Source organism: Schistocerca cancellata, chromosome 3 (assembly GCF_023864275.1).
Source record: "Schistocerca cancellata isolate TAMUIC-IGC-003103 chromosome 3, iqSchCanc2.1, whole genome shotgun sequence".
Classification (NCBI taxonomy): domain Eukaryota; kingdom Metazoa; phylum Arthropoda; class Insecta; order Orthoptera; family Acrididae; genus Schistocerca; species Schistocerca cancellata.
The window spans coordinates 845361502-845374412 of record NC_064628.1 but is presented as its reverse complement, the minus strand read 5'-3'; the positions used below and the strand labels follow the sequence as shown (position 1 = coordinate 845374412).

The following is a 12911-nucleotide window of genomic DNA, read 5'->3' as shown; positions in this document are numbered from 1 at the left end:
AATGGAATGAAGTTACTGGAATCTGTTTCCGTTCCACACTATTTCGATGGCCGGAAGGTAGTTTTCAGTGCAGAACATACTTAAATGATCAATTCGAAAATTCTGCAAATTTAAGAAATATTCTAGAAATTTCTGAAAAGTTCTAGATGTTCTAGAAAGTTTTGCTTGTTGTCTAATGTTCTCCATTCGGTAGTGGGGGAATATTCTTGACGTGGAAATGTTCAGCGCCGTGATCCAGAAGTTTCGGCCTCATAGTTTATATGAGGAAACGTTAAAAAAGTCGTCGACCAACCTGTTCCACGTCACTCCGGTATACTGCGGGAATGGCCCGCGCCATAAGTAACTGACCTTCCTTCCTCCGAAATGCATCGGTGTTCAGTTACGTCACGTGGTTGCCGTATAGAAAAGACCGAGCCAGTGGAAACGAGTTGAGAGCGAGAGATTTGATCATCTGTAATACCCGACAGGACGGAGAACCGGTCCTTGGCGTGTAAGGCGCACCGCACCGCTAGCTGAGGACTTCGCCGCCGCCTCCCGTCAACCTGTTGGCCGCCGAAGCGGCGGCGGGGTCGCGGGGCGGTAGTGGGGGGGCAGTGGTGAGGCGGCGTGTTGTGCAACGCGTGCTGGGAAAGACGGCGGACGTGCTATCTGCTTCTGCTTCCTCGTGAACGCCGCCGAGCCGCACTGTCAACAGGCAACTATATTACTACAGGTCGGCCTCCGTGCGCTTACGGCCGCACGCCGCGTTTACTCGTTACCTTTTCTTTGCCGCCAGCCACGACGCGATGGAAGTGACCACGTGGCGCCGCTCCGGTGACTTGCCAGCGTCAGTGTTGTGCGCTAGCTTCAGTGTTGTTCTCGTATATGTCATCGAACTGACAGGTGGGCGATAGCTCTGACGTAGTGCTCCTTTCAGTTGTGTGCGTGTGCAGCGTTCGGTGACGCGACGACAGAAGACGGCACTGCGAGAGATGCACCTCCACGTGGTGAGTCACAGGAAACTTCTGTCTTCACTAGTGATTCAGTAATACTTTTGTAGAGTAGCGTGAAGCTCTATCCACACTAGACGCCTCGGCGAATCCGTGAACATGACGTGAAAATAATCGGCAATGCCGGCCAGGGTGGCCGAGCGGTTCTAGGCGCTACAGTCTGGAAGCGCGTGACCGCTACGGTCGCAGGTTCGAATCGTGCCTCGGGCATGGATGTGTGTGATGTCCTTAGGTTAGTGAGGTTTAACTAGTTCTAAGTCTAGGGGACTGATGACCTCAGATGTTAAGTCCCATAGTGCTCAGAGCCATTTGAACCATTTTTTTTTTTTTTTTTTAATCGGCAATGCGTGACATTTTCAGTACAAGTAAGATATTTATTTTCAGCCATAATGGCTATGTTTGTGAACCGTGACAGTGTGGGAAAATTATTTATTTCAAGTTTCTGCTACCAGTCACTTTTTATTTTGTGCTTAATCTAACATAATGCAACGCGTTTCGAACATGTTTTGTTCATCCTCAAGCGTTTGTACATACATACATACATCGAGGAATGTACTCGATGTATGTATGTATGTACAAACGCTTGAGGATGAACAAAACATGTTCGAAACGCGTTGCATTATGTTAGATTAAGCACAAAATAAAAAGTGACTGGTAGTAGAAACTTGAAATAAGCAAGTAAGAAATGCACTACAGCTGTAACGTTTTGTATGTGGCGAACTACATCGCCAGGACCTTAGTGAATATTTTTAGATCGCTGCCATTTTCGACAATAAAGATCATCAATCTACAGAACATACTGATTCCTGTGACAATTTTGCCTCTAGTTTAAGTCTCCTGAGGCCAAATATGCTTCTACATTTCTAACTTTCGAATGTCTGAAGTGAACAGAACTAGACTTTTGCGTGTGTTGAGGATGCCACTAAATACCTTAATCTGAGGAGGTAATATTCATCCTTCCATTTATTCATTCACACGTTGTGTTCCATGAATCCTATCACGAAGGAGAGCCTCCGGGAATGTGGGAGGGCTAAAGTTATGCAATAACAACCACATGTCCATTATAATAACAACCACAAGTATCCGCTACGGCCGGCCGGAGTGGCCGATCGGTTCTAGGCGCTTCAGTCCGGAACTGAGCTGCTGCTACGGTCACAAGTTCGAATCCTGCCTCGGGCATGGACGTGTGTGATGCCCTTAGGTTAGATAGGTGTAAGTAGTTCTAAGTTCTAGGGGACTGATGACCTCAGAACTTAAGTCCCATAGTGCTCAGAGCCATTTGAACCACTTGAACCATCAGTTACTATCGCAATGGCTAGCGTCGCCGCCTCTCATTTATGCGCCCCGTGTTCGAAACCTGATCATCGTATTTATTTATTTACTCAGTTATCTACACATGTCCGTAGAAAGTTACTCCATGAATGTTTCTTAACAAGTTATGCGTTACAAGGGTGTTATATTAATTGTAAAATTACAGCTGGGTTTCTCAATACAGTAGGTGTCATACATTTACCTATATATTATATGTGTGTGTATGTTATTTTCAGGAGTTACATTCCTATTAAATTTGTGGTGTCACCGCCAGACACCACACTTGCTAGGTGGTAGCTTAAATCGGCCGCGGTCCATTTAGTACATGTCGGACCCGCGTGTCGCCACTGTCAGTACTAGCAGACCTAGCGCCACCACATGGCAGGTCTAGAAAGACGGACTAGCACTCGCCCCAGTTGTACGGACGACATTGCTAGCGACTAGACGTACGAAGCCTTCCTCTCATTTGCCGAAAGACAGTTAGAATAGCCTTCAGCTAAGTCCATAGCTACGACCTAGCAAGGCGCAGTTAACCATATCTGGAGAGAGAGTCTTACTTGTATTCACCATGGAGATGTACCACACAGGCGAATAAAGTTGAGTATACGAGAAGCTCCGTTCTTTTCTTTATAGCATTTATGAAGTATCCTGTTTCAGACTTAACGCAGGACGGCGTGAGTTGACGCGTGCCCTATTCGGCCCCTTCATAATAACACTGTGTCGGCACTTCTGTCGACACACATAACAAAATTCTCATCATCTTATATTTCATTCCTACATCAATTACTATATTAATTCTTATATTTTATTCTTATGCTTATTCTTCAGAAATGTTTGGTGCATTGGCTTCAACGATACCGACTGTAGAAACATTCTAAACAGAAATTCTGACCACGAACATCGCGCGAGGGCAAATTTGCCACAGCGAAATTCTCCGTATGAATCTCACTCGGTAAAAATGGAACTTGATTATGAATCAAGATATACTACAGGACTTTCACGGAAAACAATTTCAAATAATTTTCTCTTTTTTTCATTCACCAAATATACAGTTAGTAGACGAATAAGGACAATGTTATTTCAATATACATTGGAAATCATGCACGTAGTAATCTTATATTGACATGTGCTGATAAGTGAAAAACAAAGTAAAAGAAATAATCAGGTTTCGAATACGGGGTAAAGGTACGAAGCTGCAACGCTGGCTACTGCGCCACTACTTCGGCTGACCAGTTTACCGCTAAGAGGAACATAAATACCTCTAAAACTTTGACATCCGTTTTTTCAGAAACGGTTGGGTATCTACGGATATGCCGAGACATATGTTCGCTTATTTTGACTCCTTTTCCACTGAGCGAAGTTTCTGCAAAATCAGGTTACTGTACTAGCGTTCTCATCGTCAGTCACATCTTGATGTGGTTTCTAAGCGTCTTGGAGACTGACAACTTGCTTTAAATGTAAAACTGTGCATTTCACGAAACTGAAAAACACGTATCCTATGACTACAATACCAGTGAGTCACATCTGAAATCTGTCAACACATACAAATACCTCCGCCTAACAGTTTGCAAGGATATAAACTGAAGCAGTTACATAGATTCAGTAGAACAGGTGGCAGATTGCGGTTCATTGGTATAATATTAGGGAAATTCCAGCAGTCGATTCTAGAATATTTCTCAAGTATGCATATTAACAGGGCATATTGAACGGATCGAAATAAGGGCAGCACAAATGGTTTCCTACCAGAAATGACCATGTTCATAGAGTAAAAGTTAACGAAATCCAGTACGTCTGTAATAAAACGAGCGCAGGTTCCTATGTAATTCGAATATTCACGTGCATTTAAGAACAGTGGAATTACCACTAGGCGCTAATTGGTTGAACGCCTACGAATCTTCACAGAACATGATATCTTGCGAACCATGGATGAAGGGTATCAGACGGATGCCATATTCCTTGACTGCCGGAAAGCGTTTGACTCGGTGCCCCACTGCAGACTCCTAACTAAGGTACGAGCATATGGGATTGGTTCCCAAGTATGTGAGTGGCTCGAAGACTTCTTAAGTAATAGAACCCAGTACGTTGTCCTCGATGGTGAGTTTTCATCGGAGGTGAGGGTATCACCTGCAGTGCCCCTGGGAAGTATGGTAGGTCCGCTGTTGTTTTCTATCTACATAAATGATCTTTTGGATAGGGTGGATAGCAATGTGCGGCTGTTTGCTGATGATGCTGTGGTGTACGGGAAGGTGTCGTCGTTGAGTGACTTTAGGAGGATACAAGATGACTTGGACAGGATTTGTGATTGGTGTAAAGAATGGCAGCTAACTCTAAATATAAATAAATGTAAATTAATGGAGATGAATAGGAAAAAGAATCCTGTAATGTTTGAATACTCCATTAGTAGTGTAGCGCTTGACACAATCACGTCGATTAAATATTTGGGCGTAACATTGTAGAGCGATATGAAGTGGGACAAGCATGTAATGGCAGTTGTGGGGAAGGCGGATAGTCATCTTCAGTTAATTGGTAGAATTTTGGGAAGATGTGGTTCATCTGTAAAGGAGACCGCTTATAAAACTCTAATGCGACCTATTCTTGAGTACTGCTCGAGCGTTTGGGATCCCTATCAGGTCGGATTGAGGGAGGATATAGAAGCAATTCAGAGGCGGGCTGCTAGATTTGTTACTGGTAGGTTTGATCATCAAGCGAGTGTTACGGAAATGCTTCAGGAACTCGGGTGGGAGTCTCTAGAGGAAAGGAGGCGTTCTTTTTGTGAATCGCTACTGAGGAAATTTAGAGAACCAGCATTTGAGGGTGACTGCAGTACAATTTTATTGCCGCCAACTTATATTTCGCGGAAAGACTGCGAGGTGCTGGGGCAAGCAGTGTATTTAACACTAAATTCTTCTAGAATCTCCATATATAAATGATGCTCTAAGCCCCCCCCCCCTTTCTAACTCCGACTTTTGCTGTTGCACATGGATTAAAAAATATACACGAACTGACTGTAATCAACCCTGCAAGTGGAGTAGAAAAGAGTTTGGCACCTGCAATAATTTAATTTGATAAATAAGTTAAATAAAGGAAGGTTTCATTAACGTAGTGAGAAATGATGGGTTGCTCTACCGATTAACAGAATGAAAGTTCTGTCCAAAATAACAATATTATTTATTAAGACTAAACACAAAATAATAAACAAAAACACATGAAACATTTATAATACATCAAATTGGCTCAAATTGGATACTCAAACAAACGCTATGAAGGTGAAGTTGTCCCTAAACTAGATTGTGAGGTTTAAGACGAAGTGGTATGTGGAGCCAATTCCTTGCCACTCAAATCTTAAGAGAGACACACAGCTAACCCAACATTAATTGCTGCTACTCAAGACAGAACAAAGTTAGAAAAAGACGAACAGGCGCACTCTGCTGAGCTCTGATTATCACCTAGGAAAATCCCTATCTGCCGGTGCTGTGGACATACATTACCAAACTGTCTTCTTAACTGCCAGAACATGATCTGGCGTACCGGAGGCGATGGCTGGTTGCTTCGACGTCCTCGACCGAAAGGCGAGAGCCGACTACCTAGAGCATCCGTACAGGCCGACAGTGGCCGTGGTTAAACGTTCCAATCAGCAACTCGAAAACCGGCGGAAAATTCCACTCTATTGCCGGAGCACTACCATTCCACCAATGGAGATTCTTGGCGCCAATTTCTGCGCTGATTTTGCTACGTCACGGAGCTATGCCCTGAGCAAGCCAATCACAGTTACTATTTTGCAGAAAGCGCGGGAATTTTCCCGCCACAACTGCCTGGGTACACAAGTCATTCCCACGCCTCGCTGGTAGCCCGCCAGAAAGTGTTTTCGCTAAGTTTCTGCGAAGTAACGGAACCTCTAGCCCAGCCGCTACTTCAGACCCCTCCGGGCGTGTCTTTTGACAATGCCGGCGTCTGCAAAGCATTCACTCGACTTCCTCACACCCGTCGGCTTAACGCTTTCCAGATCAACAGAGCCCGCCTGTCACCGGACCACCAGGGTGACGAGAGATGCTGCGTGGGAAGTCCGCGTGTGAAGGAATAGCGACTTCTCACTGCATGCAGTTAGAGAGGAAAATCGTAAGATAGAAATATGAGAGGGGGCTCATGCCACCTCTCAAAGGTAAGATAAGAGAGATTAGGACTCGTACAAAGGCATATAGGCAGTCATTTTTCCCTCGTTCTGTTTGGAAGTGGAACAGGGAGGGAAGATGTTTGTTGTGGTACGAAGTACCCTCCGCCACGCACCGTATGGTGAATTGCGGAGTATGTATGTAGATGTAGATGTAGAACGTGGGGTTTAGACGCATGTCTGCTGCGTAAAGTAGGATAGGTGGTGATTTGTGGCATCTCTGCCGAAAGAGCGCAATGCTGGTGCACGCACTCGTGTTTCAGATCACACCGTTCATTCTACATTGTGGGACACGGAGTTCCGCAGCAGACCTCCACTACCTGTTCCCATGTTGACTCAACGCCATCGTCAATTAAGACTGCAGTGGGCACGGGACAATCGGGATTCGACCGTCCATCAACGGAAACATGTCGGCTCTTTTGGAGAATCACATTTTTGCTACACTAGTTCGATGGTCGTCTCCACAAGCGCCGTCATCGATGTAACGGAGGCCTGAAGCGCGCCATGGACACAGGCTGATGGGAGCAGCATTATGCTATGGATGCTATGGGAGACGACGCAGTGTGTGGTCTGCCGTTGTCATGCTGGAGGAGAGAAACTCTTCGAATTCGAAACTATACTACAGCACGCTGTTTGTCAAGCATCGACATAGTTGCGCTACACACCATCATGTTACAGGCTACAATTCATCTGCAGCAATCCGACACCTTGATAGTGATAGAGCGGTACAAGCAATGGTGAGTCTGTGGCTCCGTCAACAAGATCACACATTCTACAGTGACGGTAATCAACAAACTGCTGTATTGTCGCGAGATATGTGTTCGTGACAGGATGACTGAGTCGGGAGATAAATTTGTAGACTTGAAGAATAAAGATGTGGAATGCAAATAACGTTTGATCCATTTTAAACGTTTTAAGAGCTTTCACATTAAAAATCTTGTACAGTACTTTTCATCACGCCTTAGTATGTTTATATGCATTTTTATTTACGTAGAAACCTTTTAATACATAGCAGGAGAAAACAACAAACAGCAGTTACTCAAACCGTCTATTACGAATTGTGTAAAGAAGAAATCTAAAACTTCCACTACTGTAACGCTCCTCCTAAGCACAACGAAAAGGCGAGGAAAGGAAAAAAAACAACAAAAAATTAATCTTATTATATTAGTAACTTCTCACGTCCCTTCAGAGGACGTGGTGCACGGAGTCCAAACAGTATAACTCTCATCCGCTGGCATTTAAAAGTATTGTTTTTAAACACTGTGGCTAAAAGATAACACACGCATTTCTTAGGCGGATATAGGAGCTTGGGACCTAGATCTTATTTTTTAAATTCAGCGTGTTGTCATAGAGCTATCGCGTTCGGCATCAATTACTGAACGGATTGACATGTTTTTGGGGACCTGACACGTCATCTGAGAGATGAGATCGTGGGATTTAGAAAAAAGTGAGATATTATGATATATGACCTATGTTTTCTAACACAGCGAACAGAAATTTACGGATCTGCATCAAATCATTACACGTAACATTCACAGAAGATAAAATTAAATCTCTGTTTCAAGGGACACATGGAACAGGCTTCTCACACTGTATGTACTTTCTAGTGCGCAGTTAATTTGGAAACAATCTTATCTAGTACCGAAATTATACTTTGTGTGTGAATAAACGTGCCTAACAAACGTTTCTGCAAACGTAGTTTGAAATACTGCTTAGGAGCGTTTTCGTGAGAAAGTGTACAATGAATTCTACATACCCAATAGGTGAAAGTTCTATACTTCAGTTCTTCTAGACTTCATTATTATAGTCTAAACTACAGTGCAGAGAACTCAGTACAAGCAAAACTGTTATCAGCATCCCTTGAGGAGCTTCTCAGATCCTTCATCTCCGTAAAAGAAGTAGCATTAGGTGTTAATCGCAATTTCAGAATCACCTTTGTTTCGTTGGTGACACTGAACCCTTCGACTTTAGCGCAGATACGCTTAGGAAGAAGATACGAGGAACTTAATAAAGCAAGTTCGGAAGTGGGCTTTAAAATCACTTACAATAACATAACATATAATCGACATGTGCAAAAGAAGATAGTTTAAATTAGCAAGGAACTCACAGAACGAGATAAGTTTTTGTGTTTATGTCCTATGAAGATAAAGACTGGTGTGACTGGAAAGAAATATATACCTGAATAAAACTGGATTGCAGTGTTTTTGGTAAGCTGAATAGGGTTTTCTAAACTAATTTTGCGAAGTGTCCGAAAAGTTGGCACTCTTGTCCTGGCAGAGGGCTTTAAAATCGGCAACCACTGAAAAACTGGTGGCTTCTCAGCGAGTAATGCAGAATACACATTTTGTATTACCAGGAGAGACAGGTAAACGAAGAAACAGGTCAGGGTACAGAAAGCGAGATAGACGAAACTATGTACTGGAAAAGGAAATGAAGATGGGTGGGAATGTAGTCTGGCAAATAGATGAACCAAAAAAGTTCTTTGTTGGATTCCAAGGCACAGGGATAGACCGAGGGGACGAATTAATGAAAGATGAGTTGTTTTGGTTGTTGCTGTCTTCATCGGAGACAGGTTTGAGTTTGATGCAACAGTTCTCCAGCTAGTTTGCCCTTTTCTTTCTTTTTTTTAGAAAACTTGCGCTATCAAAGTGTTTCCTCCCCAACTCAATGCAATACCTTCTCATTAGTTACCCAATCTATCTATCAATCCATCGATTCATCAGCATTTTTCTGTAGTGTCATATGGCATGTAGCTGAAGCTTTCGACCTGGTTTATCGTAGTATCAGTACATTTAAATGTTCCTCTATTTTGTTCTGTATTCTATGTTCACTCATGCAACAGTTCTTCGTTCACCAAATTTTTCGAAGAGCTGTTTCTCTCTCTTTACTAGGCTGCGAAAAGTGACGATTTGGACGCAGTGCGTTTCAGTGCGACATGTACCGTTTCTGAAATGTATTCTAAGAAGCACTCCAATATTGCAGAGGATTCAAAAACATTTGTTAACATTCTAGAACGTTAGTAAAAGCTCGATAATGTTTCAGAACGATATCTATTTCTTCTGTTGAAAAATACATTGGTGCAAAGGGAACAGAAGACCACAACGATGTGATGGCGACCACTTAAAATGTATCTCCACAACCACAACAGCTATGACCCACAAACTCTCTAATGCACAACAGTCGAAAACGCACAGCCCCAGATATATGAGCCAGTGATTGGTGGGTGCTGGTTCTGGAGATATCTTCTTCACCCACAAACACTAATTTTTATCTCCACAATGATGAACGAAAACATCATGACCGCGCTAAAAACTAAACTCCGCCCGAACAGACCTTGGAAAGCCGGGCGGTACCGAGCGACAGCAGTATCAACGTCAGCCTTTAGTCGTCGCTATAAGCGGATATACAGGCGCATATGGTAGCTCTTCCAGCCGTTGTCAGCTTTCGTGACCTAAACCGCTATTTCTCAACCAAGTAGCTCCTCAAGGGCGAATGTGGACCGCCTGCCAACAACCCTCCGCAGACTCGGACGGTCACCCATCCAACTGCTACTAGCCGAGCCGGATAGAACTAACTCCGTTGACCCGACGAGAACCGGTGCTGCCACTGTGGCAAGGCCGTTCGCATAGTGACCACTGATCAACGCGATACTGAACGCCGCGTAGCACCTCTGCAGGCATGAGACGCGGAAAGCAACGTATAAAAGTGGAGCATTCGATTAATAAGGGAAATCCTCTGACGTAAGTGACTTAGCGGAAATACTAATTCAACATGTAGAAAAGTCAAAACAACCTTCGGTGTAATTCAAAGCAAGGGTAGTGACGTAAAGAGTACAGTGGGAATTACACTGTTAAATGCAGAGGAGAGAGCGGGTAGGTGGAAATACATTGAAGGCCTCTGCGAGAGGGTAGATTTGTCTGATGAAGTGATAGAAGAAGAAACGGGATTCAATATAGAAGAGATCGTTAATACAGTATTAGAATCGGAATTTGAAAGAGCTTGGGGAGAATTAAGATCCAATAGGGCTGAAATAATAGGTAACATTCCATCAGCGTTTCTAAAACCATTGGGGGGGGGGGGGAGTGGTAAAAAAGGACTGTTCACGCTGGTGTGTAGAATGTATAAGCTTGGCGATATACTGTCGGACATTCGAAAAAACGTCATCCATATAATTCCGAAGACTGCAATTGCTGAGATATGCGAGAATTATCGTACAATGTGCTTAATAATTCTTGCATCCAAGCTACAGACAAGAATAATATACAGAAGAATGGAAAAGGAAATTGAAGATGTTTTACACGACGGTCAGCTTGGCTTTAAGAAAGGTGAAGGTACCACAGAGGCAGTTTTGACGTTGCGGTTGAGAACAGAAGCAAGACAAAAAATCAAAGCACTTTCTTAGGATTTGCCTACCTGGAAAAGGCTTTCGACAATGTCAAATCGTGGAAAATGTTCAAACTTATGACGAAAATAGGGGTAAGCTACAGGAAAGGACGGGCAATATTCAGCATGTACTAGAGCCAAGAGGGAATAATGAGAGTGGAAGGTGAAGAACGAAGTGCTCAGATTAAAAGAGGTGAAGGGCAGGGATGTAGTCTTGCGCTCCTACTGTTCAGTCTACACATCGAAGAAGCAATGATGGAAATAAAAGTAATGTTAAAGACTGGAATTAAAATTCAAGGTGTTAAGACTCACGGATAACATTACTATTCTCCGTAAAAGTGAAGAAGAATTACAGGATGTGCTGACTGGAATGATCAGCCTACTGAGTACAGAATATGATTTGAGAGTAAATTGAAGAAAGACTGCAATTAAAATTCAAGGTGTTAAGACTCACGGATGACATTACTATTCTCCGTAAAAGTGAAGAAGAATTACAGGACGTGCTGACTGGAATGATCAGCCTACTGAGTACAGAATATGATTTGAGAGTAAATTGAAGAAAGACTGGAATTAAAATTCAAGGTGTTAAGACTCACGGATGACATTACTATTCTCCGTAAAAGTGAAGAAGAATTACAGGATGTGCTGACTGGAATGATCAGCCTACTGAGTACAGAATATGATTTGAGAGTAAATTGAAGAAAGACTGCAATTAAAATTCAAGGTGTTAAGACTCACGGATGACATTACTATTCTCTGTAAAAGTGAAGAAGAATTACAGGATGTGCTGACTGGAATGATCAGCCTACTGAGTACAGAATATGGTTTGAGAGTAAATTGAAGAAAGACTGGAATTAAAATTCAAGGTGTTAAGACTCACGGATAACATTACTATTCTCCGTAAAAGTGAAGAAGAATTACAGGATGTGCTGACTGGAATGATCAGCCTACTGAGTACAGAATATGATTTGAGAGTAAATTGAAGAAAGACTGGAATTAAAATTCAAGGTGTTAAGACTCACGGATAACATTACTATTCTACGTAAAAGTGAAGAAGAATTACAGGATGTGCTGACTGGAATGATCAGCCTACTGAGTACAGAATATGATTTGAGAGTAAATTGAAGAAAGACTGGAATTAAAATTCGAGGTGTTAAGACTCACGGATGACATTACTATTCTCCGTAACAGTGAAGAAGAATTACAGGATGTGCTGACTGGAATGATCAGCCTACTGAGTACAGAATATGGTTTGAGAGTAAATTGAAGAAAGACTGGAATTAAAATTCAAGGTGTTAAGACTCACGGATGACATTACTATTCTCCGTAAAAGTGAAGAAGAATTACAGGATGTGCTGACTGGAATGATCAGCCTACTGAGTACAGAATATGGTTTGAGAGTAAATTGAAGAAAGACTGGAATTAAAATTCAATGTGTTAAGACTCACGGATGACATTACTATTCTCCGTAAAAGTGAAGAAGAATTACAGGATGTGCTGACTGGAATGATCAGCCTACTGAGTACAGAATATGGTTTGAGAGTAAATTGAAGAAAGACTGGAATTAAAATTCAAGGTGTTAAGACTCACGGATGACATTACTATTCTCCGTAAAAGTGAAGAAGAATTACAGGATGTGCTGACTGGAATGATCAGCCTACTGAGTACAGAATATGGTTTGAGAGTAAATTGAAGAAAGACTGGAATTAAAATTCAATGTGTTAAGACTCACGGATAACATTACTATTCTCCGTAAAAGTGAAGAAGAATTACAGGATGTGCTGACTGGAATGATCAGCCTACTGAGTACAGAATATGATTTGAGAGTAAATTGAAGAAAGACTGGAATTAAAATTCAAGGTGTTAAGACTCACGGATGACATTACTATTCTCCGTAAAAGTGAAGAAGAATTACAGGATGTGCTGACTGGAATGATCAGCCTACTGAGTACAGAATATGATTTGAGAGTAAATTGAAGAAAGACTGGAATTAAAATTCAAGGTGTTAAGACTCTTGGATGACATTACTATTCTCCGTAAAAGTGAAGAAGAATTACAGG

The 12911-nt window shown here is 42.4% G+C and overlaps 1 protein-coding gene across 1 annotated transcript in view; it reads left to right on the top strand.

The window, feature by feature from the left end:
* The first annotated feature begins 621 nt into the window (after positions 1–621).
* LOC126176603 (toll-like receptor 2) overlaps positions 622–12911 on the top strand; it is a 400052-nt gene continuing 387762 nt past the window's right edge. Inside the window, exon 1 of the mRNA XM_049923763.1 lies at positions 622–986. Coding sequence (XP_049779720.1) covers positions 972–986 — 15 coding nt within the window. The 5' untranslated portion in view covers positions 622–971. The remainder of the gene's footprint in view (positions 987–12911) is intronic.